Source organism: Pecten maximus, chromosome 1, assembly GCF_902652985.1.
Source record: "Pecten maximus chromosome 1, xPecMax1.1, whole genome shotgun sequence".
NCBI classification, from domain to species: domain Eukaryota; kingdom Metazoa; phylum Mollusca; class Bivalvia; order Pectinida; family Pectinidae; genus Pecten; species Pecten maximus.
The window spans coordinates 24171891-24197502 of record NC_047015.1 but is presented as its reverse complement, the minus strand read 5'-3'; the positions used below and the strand labels follow the sequence as shown (position 1 = coordinate 24197502).

Here is a 25612-nt window from a genome sequence, read left to right as displayed (position 1 = left end):
AACTAATCCATTATGTTTTAGCGGCTTTTTATTTTCGCCAGTAATTGATGAAACCAAGATTGACAGCATACATTTTGATACAAAAGGCGCATGATGTACTCCCTTATTAACTCAAGGAGGTACATGATATAATCCCATATTAACTCAAGTAAGTACATGATGTACTATCTTATTAACTCAAGTAAGTACATTATGTACTCCCTTATTAACTCAAGGATGTACATGATGTACTCCCTTATTAACTCAAGGAGGTACATGATATAATCCCATATTAACTCAAGTAAGTACATGATGTACTATCTTATAAACTCAAGTAAGTACATGATGTACTCCCTTATTAACTCAAGGAGGTTCATGATGTACTCCCTTATTAACTCAAGTAAGTATATGATGTACTCCCTTATTAACTCAAGGAGGTACATGATGTACTCCCTTATTAACTCAAATAAGTACATGATGTACTCCCTTATTAACTCAAGTAAGTACATGATGTACTCCCTTATTAACTCAAGTAAGTACATGATGTACTCCCTATTAACTCAAGGAGGTACATGATGTACTCCCTTATTAACTCAAGTAAGTACATGATGTACTCCCTTATTAACTCAAGGAGGTACATGATGTACTCCCTTATTAACTCAAGTAAGTACATGATATACTCCCATATTAACTCAAGTAAGTACATGCTGTACTCCCTTATTAACTCAAGTAAGTACATGATGTACTCCCTTATTAACTCAAGTAAGTGCATGATGTACTCTCTTATTAACTCAAGGAGGTACATGATGAACTCCCTTATTAACTCAAGTAAGTACATGATGTACTCCCTTATTAACTCAAGGAAGTGGATGATGTACTTCATCTCTAACTTAGGGAAATACATGATGTACTTCCTTATTAACCCGAAAGACAATGTGTGATAACCCTCATTCTACCTCCAGGACGTACATGACGTACTCCTATACGTACTCGAGGAAATGCGCGATATTTTCACAAGCAGAAACTCACGGCATTTGATTTTACCATCCAAGCATCCTCCGACACCAACACATACGGTATATAAACTCCGCAGTGCTTGTGATTCTTCATTTTGTTAAATGATATTGTTTAATATTTCGAAAAAAAGTTTGCAAAACCCCATTTTTTAACAAGAAGTGATAAGTTTGCTATCGGCTTATACTCTAAAAACCTCACGTTTTATATCATTAACACCAACTGGTCATAACCATATAAATACTAACATTTGATGCATAAAGTATCACCAATTATATTTGGGTGTTTTTCATATCGACATTGGTCAGTATCATTTCTTATCTACACCAGATATATTTGGACATTTCATTAGAATAAAACTGATATCCGAGTTTCGTTGGTAATAGCTTATTATATTTTATTGAATGTGTTTTAGTTTGATTTTTGTGAACGTTTGAGAGCCAAAAATGTCAATCCAATGTTCTGAGTTGTGTTAATATAGATATAAAAAAACTTTTTACATTATGGTATTAGTTGTAAAAACGAAGTACAAGTCATTAAAGATAGTCAAAACTTATATAATTAACACTTCTCATTGATAAACAGTATGTAAATATACAATACAAACACTGTGATATATGATTGTATATCTATGTTACTTAAGATTATACAATACCAATGATTGTATATCTATGTTATTTAAAAATATACAATACCAATGATTGTATATCTATGTTACTTACAAATATACAATACCAATGATTGTATATCTATGTTACTTAAAATATAAAATGGCAATGATTGTATATCTCTGTTACTTAAAGATATACAATACCAATGATTGTGTATCTCTGTTACTTAAAAATAAACAATACCTATGATTGTATATCTATGTTACTTACAAATATACAATATCAATGATTGTATATTTAAGTTACTTAGAAATATGCAATACAAACACTGATATTTGACTGATATCTAAACAAATACATGTATATATATGTAACTTAAAATATACAATGCCAATTGTTGTATATCTATGTTACTTAAAAATATATAGTATCACCACTGTGATATATGATTGCATATTTATGTTACTTAAAAATACACAGTACCATATCGTAATATATTATTATTATTTATGTTACTTAAACATAAACAATACCAATGATTGTATATTTATGTTACTTAAAAATATACAATACCACCACTGTAATATTTAATTGTAAATTTATGTTACTAAGGATATATATTGTATATGTCTATCACACCAATCTAATCAATTCAAAATAATACTGGACATATCATTTTGTTTGTTAACAATTGAAATTTTAAAAACACGAACCTCGAACGTATTAAAGAACAAGGTACCAAAATATTTTTTAACGATTTAGAAGAAAGGTAAACAGTATACATTATAATGCAAGTCAACGAAAACTTAAAAAAAACCTAACCAGTTCTTTTAAAGCTAGTAATTTTCATCAATCATGAAGTATATCGATATTTTTGCTAATTTTGATATAGACAGACTTATTACTTTGATGAAATTAGATTTTATCAAATACCAAAATTAAATTTCATTAGCGTTTAGGGTTGATTAAATTCATGCTTAAAATGATTTAATCAACAAGCTGTTAAATATATAAACTGAAAATATTTAAACCACATTGAATGAGAGCTTAATATATCAAGAGAATTTCATATCGGTATGTGTGATACCGAGCCTCCAAATCGGATGAATATACATTTCTTTTAAACAATAAAAGTAACATTTATTATCAAATCAGTGTGACAATTACATTTATACCTTTATAATAAGGCAGTAATACATCGCTGATTTACAGGATAGTGATCTATATAGAGTCTAATATATATGAATTCCGCTCTTATATAAAGTTAAAGATATCTAAACCACATCGGATGAGAGGCGGTGTGATATATCAAGATAATCGGGTATGTAAGTATATGTGATATACCTGCTAGAATATCGAACATACAAACATTTATAACAATATACATGTAGTAATATAATAATTCTATTATAATATATATAATGATATAACGTCCAGGACGTCATATACATGTATTTATATCTGAAGGAGTCGATGGGACATAAATGACTGTCATAAGAGCAGAATTCATATCTATTGTATTATTATAATCATTACATATGTAATGTGTATCATTATAATGCATTTTTCAAAGGTTCATAAAAAAATGCACATGATGACCAACATACCACGTGATAGATCCAATGCATTATATATGTACTATAATCATATTATACATTACTGGATACATTTTCACTATCTGTTAACAATTAACAAAGATACCCAACTTTATCAAAATAGTATCAATACGAAAGAGTTGATACTTATACAAATCATATCAAGCAGCGGGAGCGACATGAATAAAGCTTGATAGAATCGATACAATCTTTTATCTCATATTCATTTGTTTTTTAGGAGTTCTTATGAAAACAATATGGATATATATATTTCCTACTTGATAAAGTTCAGGTTCTGTAGTTTAAACCTTTTACACGTGTAAATACATAGTTTAACATAATCAAATCAATAACACTGTGTTATAATTTGGGTTATAGTATACAATAAAATGTCACATATATTAGTACCTAACACAAAGCGATGTTTCTTGCAAGGTCATAGATAATCATGTATTGTGCAGACATGTATGCACATGAATAATATGTTTGCTACCTCAAGACGGTAGATTCAAAATTACGTAGCTAACACAAAGAGCTATACACATTTATAAAAAAAATGAGTCATAATCCTAAAACATAGTCATCTCATTTCTTGTGCTTTAAATTCATAATGCAATAGTACATTGTATATACATTTACTTTCTCCTACGTCTAAAAATCATTGCTCCTGAATGCGGCTGTTTACATATTCCTGATAACAACAGCACATCTTAAGTCACAGTACATCAACGGCATCCAGAAAAAAATACCTATACGTGCTCATCATATCTACATGAATAATACAGCTATAACATTGAGTTCTATTGTATCTTTTTGTGCCGTGTCTATAAATTATTCATCATATCTACATAAAACATTGAATCCTTAAGTATCTATAAGAATTCATCAAATCTACATAAAAATTGAATCAAATTGTTCCTTTACGGATTCATCATATCTACATAAAAATTGAATCAAAATGTACCTATACGGATTCATCATATCTACATAAAATATTGAATCCTAATGTACCTAAACGGATTCATCATATCAACATAAAAAAACTGAATCAAGATGTGGCTTTACGGATTCATCATATCTACATAAAAATTGAATCAAAATGTTCCTTTACGGATTCATCATATGTACAAAATACATTGAATTCTTATGTGCCTAAACGGATTCATCATATCTACATAAAACATTGAATCAAAATGTGCCTAAACGTATTCATCATATCTACATAAAACATTGAATCCTAATGTACCTATACGGATTCATCATATGTACAAAATACATTGAATTCTTATGTGCCTAAACGGATTCATCAAATCTACATAAAACATTGAATCAAAATGTTCCTTTACGGATTCTTCATATCGACATAAAACATTGAATAAAAATGTTCCTTTACGGATTCATCATATCTACATAAAACATTGAAACAAATTGTTCCTTTACGGATTCATCATATGTACATAAAACATTGAAACAATTTGTTCCTTTACGGATTCATCATATCTAAATAAAACATTAAATCAAAATGTTCCTTTACGGATTCATCATATCTACATAAAATATTGAATCAATATGTTGCTATACGGATTCATCATATCTACATAAAACATTGAATCAAAATGTGTCAATACGGATTCATCATACCTACATAAACATTTAATCAAAATGTACCTAAACGGATTAATCATATCTACATAAAACATGGAATCAAAATGTGCCTAAACGTATTCATCATATCTACATTAAAAACTGAATCAAAATGTGGCTATACGGATTCATCATATGTACAAAATACATTGAATAAAAATGTTCCTTTTCCGAATTCATGATATCTACATAAAACATTGAATCCTTATGTATCTTTACGGATTCATCATATCTACATAAAACATTGAATAAAAATGTTCCTTTTCCGAATTCATGATATCTACATAAAACATTGCATTCTAATGTGCCTAAACGGATTGATCATATCAACATAAAAAAACTGAATCAAGATGTGGCTTTACTGATTCATCATATCTACATAAAACGTTGAATGAAAATGTTCCTTTACGGATTCATCATATCTACATAAAACATTGAATCCTAATGTGACTGTACGTATTCATCATATCTACATAAAACATTGAATCAAAGTGTACCTATACGGATGCATCATATCTACATAAAACATTGAATGAAATGTTCCTTTACAGATTCATCCTATCTACATAAAATATTGAATCAAAATGTGACTCTATGTATTCATCATATCTACATAAACCAATTTTTCCCCTAAAACGGGCTTCTTGCCATTTTCAGAGTTCTTAATAGTGTCTGATAAGAGCATTTTCAATGCTTGAAATGCCTCCCTATATACCATAATTGCTTTAGGTTATTCACAACCACCATTTGCATTTCAAAGTCAAAATAGTATAAGTGTGTATACGTATGTATAAGCACGTTCTGTCAAACCAATGCTTGTATTGTTTCTAAAGACCCTAATGAGCAAAACGGCATGGCTATTTGGTGCAAGTTGTGTGATACAAATATGTACCAATTGTAACCCTTGAAAAAAAATGTTTCGCATGTTTTGTTAAAATTTACAATCAGATAAATAAATAGCATGTCAACAGTAAGGCCCATTGCTCGCCACAATACATGGTGAATTAACCAAATTACTTCTTTTTGATAGAAACATAATAGAGATTTATAAGCATTTAGTGACTAAATATTGCTTGATTTGCTAGTAAGATAACCCTTACGAAATTTATCATCTGTTTCAAAAACTTATTACGAAAAAAGAAAAATAGCAACATAGCTTACCATATCTTTCAGACATGAACAATGATCTAAATAATGTTGCAGAAGTTTGCTTCATGACTTTTTTCAATACCTTATAACACCAAAATAATCAATCGCAACCGATCTCACCATATCTTTTCAAACATGGATATTGATCAAATAGAATACGAAACTTAAAAAACAATAGCAACCGATCTTACCATATCTTTTCAAACATGCATGTTGATCAAATAATGTTGCAGAAGTTTGACTCTTCGAAAGTCATCTGTCGTTTAAAATCATGATAAGAAAAATTAATCAATCGCAACCGATCTCACCATATCTTTTCAAACATGGATATTAATCAAAATAATGTTGCAGAAGATTGATTTCTCAAAAAGTCATCTTTAGTTTAAAATCTTAATAGAAAATAATAATCAATCGGAACCGATCTCACCATATCTTTTTAAACATGGATATTGAATAAATAATGTTGCAGAAGATTGATCTTTAAAAAAGTCATCTGTAGTTTAAAATCTTAATAGAAAATAATAATCAATAGCAACCGATCTCACCATATCTTTTCAAACATGGATATTGATCAAAATAATGTTGGAGAGGATTGACTTTTCAAAAAGTCATCTGTAGTTTAAAATCTTAATAGAAAATAATAATCAATCGCAACCGATCTCACCATATCTTTTCAAACATGGATATTGATCAAAATAATGTTGCAGAAGATTGATTTTTCAAAAAGTCATCTGTAGTTTAAAATCTTAATAGAAAATAATAATCAATCGCAACCGATCTCACCATATCTTTTCAAACATGGATATTGATCAAAATAATGTTGCAGAAGATTGATTTTTCAAAAAGTCATCTGTAGTTTAAAATCTTAAAAGAAAATAATAATCAATCGCAACCGATCTCACCATATCTTTTCAAACATGGATATTGATCAAAATAATGTTGCAGAAGATTGATTTTTCAAAAAGTCATCTGTAGTTTAAAATCTTAATAGAAAATAATAATCAATCGCAACCGATCTCACCATATCTTTTCAAACATGGATATTGATCAAAATAATGTTGCAGAAGATTGATTTTTCAAAAAGTCATCTGTAGTTTAAAATCTTAATAGAAAATAATAATCAATCGCAACCGATCTCACCATATATTTTCAAACATGGATATTGATCAAAATAATGTTGCAGAAGATTGATTTTTCAAAAAGTCATCTGTAGTTTAAAATCTTAATAGAAAATAATTATCAATCGCAACCGATCTCACCATATCTTTTCAAACATGGATATTGATCAAATAATGTTGCAGAAGATTGATTTTTAGAAAAGTCATCAGTAGTTTAAAATCTTAATAGAAAATAATAATCAATCGCAACCGATCTCACCATATCTTTTCAAACATGGATATTGATCAAATAATGTTGCAGAAGATTGGTTTTTCAAAAAGTCATCTGTAGTTTAAAATCTTAATAGAAAATAATAATCAATCGCAACCGATCTCACCATATCTTTTCAAACATGGATATTGATCAAAATCATGTTGCAGAGGATTGATTTTTCAAAAAGTCATCTGTAGTTTAAAATCTTAATAGAAAATAATAATCAATCGCAACCGATCTCACCATATCTTTTCAAACATGGATATTGATCAAATAATGTTGCAGAAGATTGGTTTTTCAAAAAGTCATCTGTAGTTTAAAATCTTAATAGAAAATAATAATCAATCGCAACCGATCTCACCATATCTTTTCAAACATGGATATTTATCAAAATAATGTTGCAGAAGATTGATTTTTCAAAAAGTCATCTGTAGTTTAAAATCTTAATAGAAAATAATAATCAATCGCAACCGATCTCACCATATCTTTTCAAACATGGATATTGATCAAATAATGTTGCAGAAGATTGATTTTTAGAAAAGTCATCAGTAGTTTAAAATCTTAATAGAAAATAATAATCAATCGCAACCGATCTCACCATATCTTTTCAAACATGGATATTGATCAAAATCATGTTGCAGAGGATTGATTTTTCAAAAAGTCATCTATAGTTTAAAATCTTAATAGAAAATAATAATCAATCGCAACCGATCTCACCATATCTTTTCAAACATGGATATTAATCAAAATAATGTTGCAGAAGATTGACTTTTCAAAAAGTCATCTGTAGTTTAAAATCTTAATAGAAAATAATAATCAATCGCAACCGATCTCACGATATCTTTTCAAACATGGATATTGATCCAACAATGTTGCAGAATTTTAACTCTTCGAAAATCATCTGTCGTTTAAAATCTTAATAGAAAATAATAATCAATCGCAACCGATCTCACCATATCTTTTCAAACATGGATATTGATCAAATAATGTTGCAGAAGATTGGTTTTTCAAAAAGTCATCTGTAGTTTAAAATCTTAATAGAAAATAATAATCAATCGCAACCGATCTCACCATATCTTTTCAAACATGGATATTGATCAAAATCATGTTGCAGAGGATTGATTTTTCAAAAAGTCATCTGTAGTTTAAAATCTTAATAGAAAATAATAATCAATCGCAACCGATCTCACCATATCTTTTCAAACATGGATATTGATCAAATAATGTTGCAGAAGATTGGTTTTTCAAAAAGTCATCTGTAGTTTAAAATCTTAATAGAAAATAATAATCAATCGCAACCGATCTCACCATATCTTTTCAAACATGGATATTTATCAAAATAATGTTGCAGAAGATTGATTTTTCAAAAAGTCATCTGTAGTTTAAAATCTTAATAGAAAATAATAATCAATCGCAACCGATCTCACCATATCTTTTCAAACATGGATATTGATCAAATAATGTTGCAGAAGATTGATTTTTAGAAAAGTCATCAGTAGTTTAAAATCTTAATAGAAAATAATAATCAATCGCAACCGATCTCACCATATCTTTTCAAACATGGATATTGATCAAAATCATGTTGCAGAGGATTGATTTTTCAAAAAGTCATCTATAGTTTAAAATCTTAATAGAAAATAATAATCAATCGCAACCGATCTCACCATATCTTTTCAAACATGGATATTAATCAAAATAATGTTGCAGAAGATTGACTTTTCAAAAAGTCATCTGTAGTTTAAAATCTTAATAGAAAATAATAATCAATCGCAACCGATCTCACGATATCTTTTCAAACATGGATATTGATCCAACAATGTTGCAGAATTTTAACTCTTCGAAAATCATCTGTCGTTTAAAATCTTAATAGAAAATAATAATCAATCGCAACCGATCTCACCATATCTTTTCAAACATGGATATTGATCAAAATAATGTTGCAGAAAATTGGTTTTTTCAAAAAGTCATCTGTAGTTTAAAATCTTAATAGAAAATAATAATCAATCGCAACCGATCTCACCATATCTTTTCAAACATGGATATTTATCAAAATAATGTTGCAGAAGATTGATTTTTCAAAAAGTCATCTGTAGTTTAAAATCTTAATAGAAAATAATAATCAATCGCAACCGATCTCACCATATCTTTTCAAACATGGATATTGATCAAATAATGTTGCAGAAGATTGATTTTTAGAAAAGTCATCTGTAGTTTAAAATCTTAATAGAAAATAATAATCAATCGCAACCGATCTCACCATATCTTTTCAAACATGGATATTGATCAAAATAATGTTGCAGAAGATTGACTTTTCAAAAAGTCATCTGTAGTTTAAAATCTTAATAGAAAATAATAATCAATCGCAACCGGTCTCACCATATCTTTTCAAACATGGATATTGATCAAAATAATGTTGCAGAAGATTGATTGATCAAAAAGTCATCTGTAGTTTAAAATCTTAATAGAAAATAATAATCAATCGCAACCGATCTCACGATATCTTTTCAAACATGGATATTGATCCAACAATGTAGCAGAATTTTAACTCTTCGAAAATCATCTGTCGTTTAAAATCTTAATACGAAATATTAATCAATCGCCACCGATCTCACCATATCTTTTCAAACATGGATATTGATCAAAATAATGTTGCAGAAGATTGATTTTCCAAAAAGTCATCAGTAGTTTAAAATCTTAATACGAAAAAAAAAACCAATCGGAATCGATCTCACAATATCCTTTCAAACATGGATATTGATCAAAATAATGTTGCAGAAGTTTGAATCTTATGAAATTTATATGTCGTTTTAACTCTTAATTCAAAATATTAATCAATCACAGCCAATCTCACGATATCTTTTCAAAGATGGGCATTGATCAAAATAATGCTGCAGAATTTGACTCTTCCAAAGTCATCTGTCGTTTTAAATCATGATACGAAAAATTAATCAATCGCAACCGATCTCACCATATCTTTTCAAACATGGATATTGATCAAATAATTTTGCAGAAGTTCGATTTTCGAAACAATCACGCTCTTTTTAATACCTTATTACGACAAAACAATCAATCGCAACCAATCTCACCATATCCTTTCAAACATGGATATGAATTAAAGTTATAAAGCGCAAATTTGATTCTTAATTTTTTTTCTAAGCCGTTTAAAAACTTTAATTTGAAAAAAATAATCAATCGCCATCGATCGCACTGTATCTTTTCAAACATGGGAATTTGTACAAAAAAGGGTTCCTGAACATATGTTAATTTTGATAATCAATGTTTTTGGAATAACAATAAACAAAACATAATCTTAATTTGGTAAAAGATAAAGTATAAGTAATTTTACTTTTAAGAAATACTCAATTGCAACGAATCTCGCCATATCTTTTCGACTGATTCTTTGCATAAGCAGCATTTAATCTATAGCGGCCAATCAGAAGTCGTGCTAAAAAGATGATTTTTTTCTAGTTCCCCATTTCTATTTAAGGGTACGAGGCAAATGAACTATAAAAATAATTTGAGCCTGTAACAGTCTTACGACATAAGTAATTGATTTATATGCCTGATTTACTTAAACAAATTGAAATGTTTTACTCGAAATTAAAAATAATCACTCGAAGCAGCTCTAAAATATTAATCATTATGGATTGATTCCTTCTCTTGTTTTCAAGTATGGTCCTTATTTAAGCAAACCAAAAACAATTTTCGTGACAAAACACACCATTACCATATCATGGATAAAGAATAGTGCTGCTATTAATTTTGATGGTATTCTTCATTCGAATAATGTCGTCCCTATTTAGAAATGATCTGAAATAATATAAATGGACATTTATGAATGAATATGAAAAATAATTAAGGCAACAAATTCCACATTATCTTTTTAGATATGGGTATTGGTCAAACATGTTTCAGGACGTTTATATTTAAATCAATATATCAGTTACATTATCACACCATATTTCTAATGTATAAAATCAAGTCATGATTTTATTTGTCATACATTGATGTTGAATCATCAAGCAAAAAAATTCATAATTAAATGCTAAAAAATTCACCATATATTTTCAAACGTAGGTATTGTTAAAGAATAAAGCAATGTATCTGTCTTTGAGATCATTACTATTTCTATTTACAGGTCATTTCAAGCTTTTGTATCTTTAAAAAGCATTGTCTAAATACACGTACCTTTCAACCGAAGTTTTGATACAAATATATTCTTGTGTTATGACCTAACGGATGCATGTGACATACTCATAGTATGTTATATGAAAGAATACGGCAAATTTACATTCATTGATTATATTAATTTTGAACTACACAAAACCTTCATACTTAACATAACATTACACCCAATTTACGCATTGAGTCATAATTGATATACATCAAAAGAGTGTCGTACTTGATTTAAAGGTGGAACATCTCAGTGATTCGAAAACAACAGATATTCACTGACTCATCCATCCCCTTTTTAAAACAAAATCAGAATTGTCTACCAATTTTCAAACCTAGAAAATCGCTAGAACATCACTACAGTGTTAATGTTATGTTGTATGTACAGTGGACCCTCGATAATCCGAACACCTTCGTTCCCAGCCCAAACCGTCCGGATTACGAGTTTTCCGGACTACCGAATTTCGTCTACCAGGTCAAAAAAAATTGTTGTGTAAGAGTTATCTCCCTTGACTCTATACAATACGGGACGTTTTAATGACGTTTCATAAACACGTCTTATTGTCAGTCTTTTTAAAAAATAAATATACTTATGTTCTTGATATGATTCTTGTTTTCTTTTATTTTGTAGAAACTAAAAAATAAACAATGTTTTTAAAAGAACATGTGAAGTGAAAGTTGTTTTATTTATAGCGGACATATGTGACCTACAAACAACACACATGGGTTACGTCCCAGAGGTTCACAAACGAGTAGAAATTACATACGTTAAATACCTGAAATGAAAGACCCACTATGTACAATGTACGTTTTTTTTACGTAAATTATGAACCTGAAATGAAAGACCCGGTAAATGTACCATGTGTGTAATTAATAACATGCATCTTTCAATGAGTCGTCATTACACGTAACGGTGTTACAAGCCGATATCCTTGTTTACCCAACACAATTGTTAGTGATGTCAGAGGTCTCTGGTGATGTTAATTACCGATAATAAATTTATTACATGCATTTGTGATTGATTAAGTATCGTATCACATACTGTATGTTAGTGAATTAATTATTGCTAACTACGAAATTGCAATATGTAAAATAACTATAATAGATATTGTACGTCAAGTTGATAAAAGCAAGACCAGTCTACACTATAAAACCCTTTAATACTGAAGCATTTAGGTCGATCGTAAAGAAAAGCAATGTACCGTTATAAAACAGAGCTACATTGTAACACAGGTAAACACCCGGGGCTATGACCTGGCAGCGGTCGCTATGACTACGCACAGTGTCAAGCGATAGTCTGCCCGACATTTTTCTTTCCTCGTGGTGAAAAAATCGTCCGGATTATCGGGGGAAATTTACTAATGAAAAGTACTTTCCGTTCCCAAAATGGGCTTCCGGAATCGGAAACCGAATTTCCGGACTGGTGAGTACAAATAACGTTACAGAAATCCGTTCCCGTGCTATTCCGTCCGGACTGCGAGTTTTCCGGACTATCGGCGTCCGGATTATCGCGGGTCCACTGTATCCGACTTTAAATAAAGCTTCTTCACTCGTACCCATGGCAATGGCATACAATATGCCATGTGTTTCAAAATGGAAAAATACATTTAGAGTGTTAGTACGTTAAAAATATATGACCTTGCAAGAAACACTTTTGTGTGTACAATGTACTATGCACAATCTGACCTGAATACACTATCAGGATTTCTCTTAACACACTTTTTCTACCGCTTTGATATTTTTGCACCTGGTCGAGCTTGACCAAAATACGATATTGATATACCACAGTAACCACAGTATATACTATATAAATCAATCCTACTTATCTTCAGTTAACACAATATCAAAGCATGAAAGCACAGCAATGCAATAACCCCTAACTATATAAAGGTTTACAATCAATTAAAGAGTTCCTTTCGAAGATTTGACGATGACCTTATCCAGCTACTTGCGCAGTTCAATGTTTAACATTACTGGAACCTATGTTGAAATAAAACAACAAGGGGAAACATTACTCAACATAAGACAAGCATTTAGACGTAAAAGCGAAACTTTTGACATTGACAATTTACACCAAAACAGTTCTCAAACACAAAGATAAGGAGCGCTACCTTTTCTTATGAAGAACGCATTAATCAATGTAAATACTTTTAAATGTCCTACCTTACGTCTTCCCAATCAGTTTCGACGTTACTTTCTTCCGTCTTCGCACAGGTTGTGTACGAGTTGCCATCTTCTCTTTGAACACCGCAGCTGCTGAGGATATTCGTATCTCGCATGCTTGTTTGTCCTATTGAAACCAGATTAGAGACGCAAGTTACGAACGTCTGTGTTTTGTGGTTCGACTTACTACTTAACACCAAAGTAATATTTAGTATGCATAATTAGGAATGATATACGCACATTTTATCATTTTACAACCCCCCCCCCCCCCCCCCCCCCAAAAAACAAAACCCACCAAACAAAAACGATAGCATTCAAGTCTGTAAAATAATCCCGTATTTGGTAACAATGTACGGGATAATAAATGGTTAGAAAAACTACATTTGATCAAAATAGGACATTGTTTAAAACACATTTTACTTACTGCAATTGCTTGTTTGACTAGCTCCATCGTTTCATATAAATGTTCCCCTAGACACTCTGGTGAGAGCACCTGTCGTAGAGCCATTGCTTCCTTACTAGTCTCGTCTATGGCTCCATTGCTAACGTCAATGTCAGACCTCCAATATATTGGGTCCATTAGATATTTGATCAAAGGTCGGTGCAATTCAATACTCATGTCATGTGCTGAAAAGTTCCTATGTACAAATAATTTCAGCGCTCTGTCCACTATCTCCAGAGACGACTGTTGTTGCTCTACTGTTGTGAAGTGTTGCCTGACTTCACTTGGCAAATGTACACGTAGCTTTACATCAAGTGTATCGCTGATTTCGTCTCCGCTTTTGAATTCCATGTGCTCATACAATGCAACGACATGACAAAGTTTGAGGGAGTTTTCTGGCTCCGGTAGAAGGTTCGTTATTTCTTTGAAATCAACATAATTCTTCCATATCATAAGATAGTCGACAAGGGATATCTCGGATTTCCCTCCAGTTTTGTTCAGTAGAGATAGTACTATTCCTATCTGAGAAAGAAGTTGAATAGTATAAGAAGTGTTTCGTTTGCTTTTTAACTCAATCCCTCTTTTGAGTTCAATTGTAAGGGGCACCTGTGGGCTTATTTTGTCATTGATTCGATGCAGCAAAGTTATGCTGTTCTTGAACAGTTCATCGGCGAACACAATAACAGGAATGGCCTCTATGTTTGTGATAAAAGACTTCCTGAAAATAAGCTCATGAACAGCTTCCATTTCTATCTTATGAAAATCGTACAGCGTACTTCTACCATTTTCTGTGTTAGGTTTACACTGTGAAAACCGCAAGTAGTCATCGGTCCACCTGAAGGATATTATATCGGACGGGGTGACATTGAGAAGAGACACGCACCGTACTGCAGCTGCATCTGAACCACATGATAGGATGGTAAAGTCAGGATGGTCCTTCGAATGTGAAAGATTCATTGCTTCAATAAGAATGTTGTTTTGTACGGAAATAAGTATTTCCAAAACTTGGTAAATTACCGAGTTTTTGTCAATAATCAAACAGCTTGCAGCACTTGAACTCATCGTCATTAATTCCATTTCGGGCAGTGAATCCGATAATTCTAACAGCAAATGCCTATGTTCTTTTAGTATGTTCCATGCATTTTTGAAATTGCCAAATTTTCGTTTTAATGTTGCGTTTGAGTCATCTTCAGCGACCATACTGAGAAATTTCGCGACGGTTTGTTCTGTACACTGAAGTTTTCTTACTTTGTAACTCATGCTATTCACTACTGCAAATTGCCATTTCAAAATGTCTGTGATGTATTTTGGAAGTGAGAGAAGATGTCGGTTATTTAATACTACACGCAAAAACGCGTGTTCGGACGGGGAAAGTAGTGAAAGTTCAGCGGCAAGGCTTTCTACCGATGTATTGCTCTTTAATCCGTACAGTGTGTACCCGTTATCGGTCTCAAGTACATGCTCAATCTTGTCTTGGAGACCCCTTCGCGACGCGAATTCTCTGCGGTATTCGTTTAACGTTGCTTGCCGTTTGTTTAAAAAATCGTTACAACATTTCGTAAACAATTGCAAATCTTTGTCAAAATTGCTATCACTTGGAAGATGAAGTTGCAGAAAAACATCCTTGTTGGTGCCAAGAAATAGATTTAAAAGACAACTTAAATCTGCATGACTTACGTTCAGCTGATTACGTAATCTGTCCCAGTCTGTCATGACAAGAGAGTGAAGAGCACTTGGCACGCTGGATTCATCGTCATCTGAAATGACTATTGCTGAAATCATGGATCCGTTGCATTTGCGTAAAGCAAGGGAGCATATCAGACTTGCGTTGACCAGTAATCTGTATATCACATATGGTGCCAATGCATCTGCCTGTCTTCTGTAGTCATTTAACACTCGTGTAACTGTTTTATTTACAGTAGGGTTTTGCTTCTTTTGACATAATGGACATATACTTGTAGATGCAACATAAATCACTCTACAAAGACATTCTCTGTAAGAGCTTGTTTCCCCGATATCCTGTGTCATGTTTTCCTTTCCAATCTGCGCTGGGTGATGAGTAAACTGGCCAGGAGTATGAATGCATTCATAGAAAATGTGTCCCGAATTTCCATACAATGTTGTTATACACATCAAATGTAGCAAAACAGAGACGATTTGTGGATCCGGTTCAGCAGTTTCAGTGCTGAGATGAAAGAGGTAGTGGTTAAAGTCACGATCACCGCATAAATACGGCAACACTTCTGCATGCTCCTTTGGAATGCTCTCTATAGGCAACATCTGATATATTGCGTCTATAAATTTGTTTGCGGAGTCTGGCATGGGCACAAATGTCCTCTTCAGAAATATTGCAGAGATGATCCTTTCGATATGAAGTATCAAATCAACTTCTGTTGCTATTTGATCACAAAAAGATTTTAACTGTTCTTTGGAGTCGACCCATTTACCACATGCATCATCGACTTTTTTTGCTGATTCTTCTGAACAATAGAATTCCAATGGATTAAATTCTAAACAAACAGTTGAAAGATCTTTTGTCCATTCAATTTGTTTAATTGTTGACATTGTTAGTGATAAGCGATCACAAAGATTTTGGGTTTTGCGAAGTCCATAGTTTTGTTTCAATCTTCTCAGGAAATAAAGCAAAGGTCCATGTTGCATGTAATCCTCACAAGCATTCGATGGTTCTAATAAAGCATTTAAGTTCTGCAGCAATGACTGATTATCATCTATGCTAAAGTCATTCAAACACACCATATCTGCAGAAAGATCAAGTGTTTGGCGAATTAAAGCAGCATTAGCTATTTCTACCAAGGGAACCTTGTCTTCACTATCAGTTGACACCATCATCAAGGCCCGTTCTAATGTCTCCGCACATGCATGGCTACAAGGTCTTTCCACTTCATCTTCCTGGAAAACTAATTTTTGAATAATTTGCACCAAGAGAATACTTAGCCCTTCAAACAGCATCCCTTTGTGAGAAATTGTACCAAGACAATGATCAAGGACTGTGCATAGTTCATTGTTTTTCCATCGATCATATCCATCAAGTAAGGATAAAAACGGATCTTCATCGTCTGCTTGCTGTGACGCTATCGCAAGCTGGAGTATAGATCCTATGAAATGGAAATCTGGCAGAAGGAGACTAGTAGTGGCATTTTCGTGCTCGACCCATTCTAAAAACAAGATGAATATATCGTCGCTTTCTGATTGCGTTTGGATACATCTGTAGAGATACAGTGATATAATCTTCTTTAACTTCACAGATGGAATGTTACTCTTATGATTTCTTAATTCCTGAAGAAAGTTCATTACGCAAGAAAATATGTCTTTGTCGTTTAGTTCAGAATGGTCCAGGCGGTCTCCAATGTCTGTCAGTAGACTTACATTGAGGTTGTACGGAACTATCATAAGTGAGGTGAGATCTGAGCAGAAGCGAAGCTTGTGGTTTATAGATAGATCAGCAGATACTTGACCTATCAAAGGCAATGCACGACTTACGCTGTGCTGCCACTTCTCGAAACCTATTGTATCTATATTGTTTTTTGTAGGTATCAGCATATTGCCAAGAAGAAAAACCAGTTTATCTATCATGTCCAATTCAGATACGAATTCAGATGTTGAATCGTCACTTATTTCCGTTGAAGTTTCTATTCCGTACGCATCCTTTAGTTCATCATCTTCTTGATAGTCTTGTTCGGTCATATTAAGCGCAGGACATTCCTCTTCCAAAGTATCCAATTTGGTTTTGCTCGAAACGAGTTCTGAAGTGATATCCTGCAGGTGCATATCTTCAGATCCAATGGTACAACCTAGAGCAAGGATTTTCACAATGCAGTCTAACCTATCCATGTACGTCCAGTATATTGCATGCAACAAGATGACTGAATCTACAAATGACTCTTTTTCCCATGATATTAGGCTATTAATTGCCCATTGTAACGAATCCGCTGCTCTTTTGTCATTTGATGAAAATGATAAAGTCATATGATTGCAAAAATCATGGAAATAATCATGGACCATTCCTTGATATCCAGCCTGATATAATTCATCTAACTGTGTGTTTGAGGTAATAATATCCCTGTATCCATCCAAAACAGCGTGGACGAGTTCGATGGGATATTCATCGTCGTCTTCATACTCTTTGCTCTGAGCCTTAACTTTTCTAAGAGTGTGTAGAAAGTCATCCTTTAAATCTTCTATTTGCATTATTATGCGGTAACTGAATGGTGCATTACGCACCATTGCAGGTGTTGTACAGCTATAACACTCCGGACCTGATGGCAATGGGATGTTTTCGAAATTGCAAAATTCTCTCTTACTAGCAAGACTCTCCCACGTTTTTCGCCTATCACTGCTTTGGGCATCTTCAATAAATAAAGACTCTAGGCACCCTTCTTCCTCCATCTTAAACACAAACACAGCTACTGGTTTTCTGATAATGTCTAGGATATGGCTTTCAATAGCTCCAATATATGTACCCGCACTGTTCAATGCGTGTTCATCGCATGCGATATTGAATTCCCAATCAATGTCATCCTCTATTAGATTTCCGACTTTGGAAATTACGAAATCGTCGATCATTTTCAACAGAAGAGAAGACGATTGTAGCTGCCCTAATGCATGCTCTAATTCGTCTATATGGCGATCTTCATGACTATATTGTATGCGCGTAAATGCCCATAGTAATTGTTCTTTGATAACAGAATGTAATGGACGCATATCCGAGATTATCTCTGTAAGAGATCGTCCATGGAGGTCCAAAAAACATTTTTTTTTTTCAAGAGTGTCCAGCGTAACAATATTCCACCCGGACATGAAATGCATTTGTGAGGTAGATGAGTCCCCGTTTTCGCTAATACCGAGATGAACAATTAAATATACATACTTGTGAGGTTGTTGTTCTGAGGAATTTCTCACATTTTCCTTTGCTTTTTGTTCAACAGTAGTTTTTGTGAGAAGGAAATGCTGCATGTCATATCTAGAATCGAACTGGAGAAAAAGATATTCAGATTCACCTTCAAAGAAGTTTTCTATCGCTTTTGCTAAGTCCCTTTCCGACTTAAACGCTCCGATTTTCTCAACGCTCAATGTATGACATTTCAGAAGGTTGTTGATGTTAATATGCATACTACTATGGGTAAATATGACAAACATGTCTTCATTTTGATTTGTTTGCATGCATTCCGAGTGAGGCATGTTGTAGAGTATTTGTTGGTTGATTAAGAACGACTCAAGACCTTCATGTAAAGGAAGCCGGATGTACTCTTCTACCAATATTTGTACTGTTGTTGGTTCCTCACGCGATAACGTCGATCGGGTAGCTCTAAGGATTGCTTCTGGGAAAACTAGTGGAAGAATACGACGCAAACATATTCTGATGACATCACCAATCTTAGGTGCATTCGTTGTTTGCTTAATATTGAGAAGAAGTGAAAATAGCACATCTGTATCATGAATCGGCAAGGCTCTTGAAACAGTAAAGAGCCTGTCAGGAAGTTCAACAAAAGCATGTAATATAGTCTGTAATTCTGATACAGCCTTTTTGTCGTCGGTCGAAATCATGTCAACAAATCGAAATTGTTGCTTTTCAAACCTGTTTAGAAATGGTGGATCTGAAATGTCCAAATTCGACTCTTCCACTAGAACAATGCACTTAAAATCATCATTTACATGACACATAGGGTTACTGTACGGGCCCAGTGCTACCCTACAATTCTTCTTTTTTCCTACAACGGTGTAGTTCTGATTCAGCATATCATACAAACTGCCATAGATATTCTCAAGATCTTTCAATATCAACACTATTCCTTGTTCCATACACAGGATGATTCTGCTCAAGATACGATAGTTATAATCGTCTGTCAAGTCGTCTTCAAACTGACTTCCGAATATAATTACATATTCTTTCCCACATTCTTTCAGTAGCTGGCCTACCTTGCCGACAACGGCATCTCCATGTGTTATAAGCATTAGATGGCGACAAGACGCATCATGTACGTTAGCCTTTATAAGTTCCAGAACAGGAGTTAGGCTCATGGCAATTTGCATTTAGATGCTTCTGAAATGTACTTATCATACTTGTCATTTCAGAAGGAAGTCCACCAAAATTCCTCAAGAGTCCGTGAATGATGATAACTATTTTCTCGGTTTCCAAACCCTCTGATTTCGAAGTGGCAATACGTCTACTGATGTATTTTATAAGAGAATAATAATCCCTCAAGCCATGAAAGTTTTTGAATCTCTGATTCACAGTTGTACTCGTTGAAAGCGCATGCTAAAGCTTTCAGAGTGAGTAAAACATCGTCTCTAAGAAAACGTGATTCGTCGAAGCTCCAGAGAGTTGATGAGTATCGGGGTTCTGTGGTCAAAGACTCGCTAATTGATTTGGCGGTTTCATACAGTTCCTCGGCATCCATTTCAGGCCTTGAGAGATGTATAGCGCGGTTCATCTTAGCTGCATCAAGAGCCCAATTTGATATTCCCACTACAGCAACATCTGGATTCTTTTTTCCATTAGGTTCTAGTAGACCATGAAGTACTTTTAATGGATTAAATCTTGATATTTCTGCAAGACCGATCTCATCCAAGATAACGACTGACAAAACGTTGCCGGATGTGTTACGATCCTGATAGCGTTTTGCTTTTTCAAATACCTTTACAATTCCATCAGATGTGGATGATTCAGATCCCTGAAACGATACACAGAACAGTTGCGGGAGTTTCTTGAAGAAGTCATCTTTTGAATCCTTTCCGCGCAGGTTACTACGGATTAGTTGTATTGACAGCGATTTGCTGCAACCAGGTTTTCCAACGATGAATACCGGGATTTTATTTAAAATGCTAACAAATGTAACAAACACGTTTTCCCGTAGAGCTATATTGCGAGCTATACCTTCTGGTATCTCCATTCTGTCTAGAATATCATTTTGTTCGGTTATTATTATTTGTGTGACACGAGTTTCACTCATGGGCGTGTAATACTTACAAATAACCGACGCCATTTTGCGTACGTAGTCTTTCCGTCTAGCTGTATTGCAAATTCTGCTTTGATATGACATGGCCATCGCTAAAATAACTGCATTCATTTCTAGTGACTCCTCCCCAACGTGTACGTCAGACTTCGTTGATAACATATCTTTGAACCATTTCACAAGTCGTATTGTCCGGTCGACATCACGAAGACTTACCGAATAGTCTGTATGCTCCAGGTCTCTTGTAAACATCTGGGACATTACCAGTAATTCAGGAAGTGTGGCTGATAAGGATGGTGATTTCAGTACATTACCGGCTATTGTTTTTATATACCTCTGTTCATCACTATCGCTTAATCTACCATAATCCCAAACAAAATCAATAAGTGATTCTGGAAGGGGGTGTACTCTATACACTAATCTGGATAGTTCATCTTCCCTTATTTTCCCCTGCAGTCCTTCTGTGTAAACTGCATCCTTAGGTCTTAAGCGGTATGGATTACATGCTGCGATTACAGATATATTTGGCAACAGCGGTTTCCCGTGGTAACGATGGTGACACAACAAATCTGTAATAACACCTAGGTGGTCACATGTGTTTATTTCATCCAGGAACAGCCATCTTCGAATGGCTAAGTTATCATTTGCTTGGTGTTGAATGGAATCAATTGTTGTTATAATTTCATCTTCTGTTGTTCCCGCATGAATACTCAAAACGTCTAATTTGATTCCGGAAATAGTAGACAGATATTTGACAAGAGACGTTTTTCCACATCCAGTTTCACCCATGATAACAACTGGAACTTTTGATTGTAGTCTCATAACAACTAAAATCATTTTCAGGAGATTATCAGGTGTCAATGCGTAAGACAGCGCCAGATTTGACAGCATTTCATTTTGGGGAACACTTTTACACGCGAATCTTACAATGATACGCTGAAGATCTTCAACTGATGCCTTCTCTAGATTATCGAGATCTTTTTTCATCTGACTCTGAAAAAGCGTTTTAACATTTGTTGGAACGTGATGTAGTTTTCTGAACAAAGCGGACACAGTTTGCATATCATGGTGGAATATCACGACAAGGTGATTACTTTCCTCCCATTGGATCATCCCCTGAACTCTCTCCGCAAGGTTCGTTGCAGTGCTTGATTTTTCGCCATTATTGTTTTCATTTCGAGTGTTTAAGACGACTGCAGACTGAGAGGAGCGACAAGTACCTATTGATCTCGTTGCGAATTCCTTTGAAACCTCGATCATGACTTTGACAAGATTTGACTTTAAGTTGTGATCACCAATATCTCCAAAAATTGAATTAATGCTTGATTGTCTGAAAAATATACTTGCAGACATCTTTTTCAGTTGATCAGCAAGAACGTTTATAAAAATTCCTACTAGTGTGAAAGACATGTCACTTGCAGATGAGAAATATTTCTGAAGTAAATGGATGCATCGCTTGCTGCTGAGAGGAGATACCTTGCTAATTCCATGGAAATATATATCTGTGCTGTCTATCCTGGATGCTTCCAAATGATCAAAGTATTGACACACTACCTGTAGAGGACTGTTCACATCTGACGAAATTTTCATATTTTCATATTCTTTCCACTGTAAATCTTTGCGCTTAAAATGAATTGCCGTAGACAAACTGTCTATCAGAGTATTGTTGATTGAGTTGGCCACTTCTATGCAAATGAATGAAGTTGGGATAGCATAGGCACTGGTTCCCTCAGTGACAAACCCTGTCACAATCAATTGAAAAAGTAACAAATCTAATGCCATCGGATCATTAATCATACCAATATCAATGTGTAACAAATGATGTTGTCTCAATTCAAGATCTAGAAGTTGCTGTACAATTTTGCTTTTGTCAAACAAACCACTCAAATGAAGAGTTCTCACGCTTTTTTCATGCTTTGATGCAATGTCATGTACAGTTTCTGTTTTTCCTTGCCCGGGTATATCAGACGTAACAGTGGTGACATCTGGCCATTTTGATTCAAAGCATGTCCTCAACTGTAATTCAGTTAATGGTCTTATGCCAATTATATTGTCATGGAACCTTTCAAGAAAAGAACACTGATCTCTACCTGTGCAAACGACTGCTAAGAGAATTTTTTCTTCTCTGGCAAGGCTTTGAAGTAGACTGGTAAGTTTGAATTGCAGCTCGTATGAAAGCTGTTCAGCATTTACGATGCAAAATAACCTTCTTTGTAACGGACCTTTTCTTAGAACTAAACATCGGTTGATTAGCAAATACAATTCATCTTGTGTCGTTTTCTTGTTGCAAAATAATAGCTGGTTAGCTTCCGGTAAGAGTCCTGTTGTATTTTGATATAGCGCTAGAACAGTATGAAGAACTGATCGGCTTCCTTGTTCTAAAACAGAAATGTGAAGTTTACCTTCTAATACAGTATCTTTTAATTTCACATGACTGCGTTCTTTTTCAGCAAAGGTCCTTCTCATCGGGGATAACATTTGAAAAACAATCTGGATACAATGACCTATTTTATGGAGTTTTTCTTCTATGATGTCTCCCATGGTCATTGCATTGTAAGTTTTACGGAGATCGACTAGATGAGACGGATTTACGCCTGGGTTTATGAACTTAAGTATATTGAACACTGTGTTTTCATTATCTCCTTGTTCCAGGAACGACAGAACTAGAGGCAGGTGTTCAGATGATATATAATTCATAAAGTAAAACTGCCCTCTGCAATGTTTCAGTATAGATCCCCAGTAAGACAGATCTTTTGTCAGGCTATCTAGAATGTATTTAGCTTCCTTTGGTTTGACCAACTGCATAACACAACTAAACCAAGAAAAATGTCCAAGGGCCTTCAGAGAATCAATCTTGTCTACTATTGCAAACAAAATATCGACTAGTGACGAAAAATTTGATAAATGTTCAGTCAGTTTTGACCGTTGAGTATCCTTTCGCCCAGAATGTCGCTTTTCTTCTGTGCTCATGATTAGTAACGCACGGCTTCTCAGGTCACTAAGACGGGGGCGACTGTATTCATATGCCTTTTTATCCTGTTTGCATTCAACTCTCAACTCACATGGCCTTTTGTGCACATAGATTCGAAATACACCAGCGGTATTTATCATTTTGATGACCTCTTTAGTATTTTCCTCTTTGTTTGCGACATTATAGTATAAAGACCTCAAGCTATGGACATTATCCATGCACATTCGGATCTTAGCAGGAATCTGCTTTATCCGGCAATTTGCATAACTCCTTGTAAATTTGTCAATAAACGATTTAACGTTCTTGTCAAAATTAATTTTCAGTACTGGAAGTAAAAACTGATTTATATCAATCAAATCGGAAACAGTTGATTCACAAACAAATTGCTCAGAATGCTCCTCTACGGCATCGATAAGATTACGGAGATCCTCATTTACGACTTCTCGTAAAAATTCTACTAATGAGGACGAACGTACAAGTTCCTCTATGATGAGAATAAGATCATCGTCTATTTCATGCGTTGCTTCTCTCAAAATTTGAACAGCTTCATCAACATCTTTCAACAACAGTCCTTCATCTTTTTTACACAACTTATCAAATGCACAAATTGCACGATGAAATTTTACATCGGTCACCGAATCTAACTCAAACGCATTTAATACACCTTTAATTGCAAGGAACCTTTTTTCGTAATGGGGATATTCTGTAAAATGTGTTAATGCCCGCTTTATATCAGGTCCTAGTGTTAGATGGGTGCGCTTTGCGAAGTCAATTTCGCGTTGGATATCATCCTTATAGGGCAAATAAGAAATCACATCTGAAATGTTTGTCTCATCGAGTTTTGACATATTTTCCCACCATTTCTTGTAGACATGAAGGACAGGGCCACAAAGTAAGCTGGCAAACAACCGAACAACAGTTGATGAAGTGTCTTCCGCATCTACGCACGACGGGGAGTCAGAGGAAAACAACCATCTGATATCTTCAACAGCCTCGGTCTGATACGTATCATGGGCACCCTCCTAAGTCAATTTGTCACTCCATTCCTCGAAATTTGAGCCAAGGCAATGTCGGACAGCATTCCAGTACATTCCAGATTTGAGAAGGAAGTCAATATTACTGAAGTCATCATGCATATCTTTGACCCATTTTGTGAAATTATCCAATTCCATGAAATCCATGTCAGTTTTGATATAATCGATATCAGATTGAATACGTTTCCTGACCTCATTGACTTGAACTTTGAACGTTGCTCCAGTATGTTTACAAACCACTTCAAGTGATGCGTCAATTTCGCTCATGCATTTAATGGTTGACAATATCAATTGTCTAGAGCTGTCTATTTTCCTAATAATTTCTTTCACTTCAGAGCTGTCAAACGAACTCTCTGGTAGCAATACTTTCATCTCAGACAACGAGTTTGAAGCCATTAGAAGTTTACTCGAGATGTTGCAATTGCGTATGCATTTAACTACTTGAGACAGCGCCATTTCAGAATGTTTATACAATTTATCCTGAATTAGTTG

The 25612-nt window shown here is 33.9% G+C and overlaps 1 protein-coding gene across 1 annotated transcript; it reads right to left on the bottom strand.

Moving 5' to 3' along the window:
• Positions 1-13062: 13062 nt before the first annotated feature.
• LOC117335361 (E3 ubiquitin-protein ligase RNF213-like) lies at positions 13063-24952 on the bottom strand. Its single transcript, XM_033895329.1, is given in 5 exon segments — positions 13063-13516; positions 13700-13826; positions 14124-20186; positions 20188-20221; positions 20328-24952. Coding segments are annotated over 4 exon segments (10830 nt in total). The 5' UTR covers positions 24935-24952; the 3' UTR covers positions 13063-13516; position 13700.
• Positions 24953-25612: the final 660 nt, after the last annotated feature.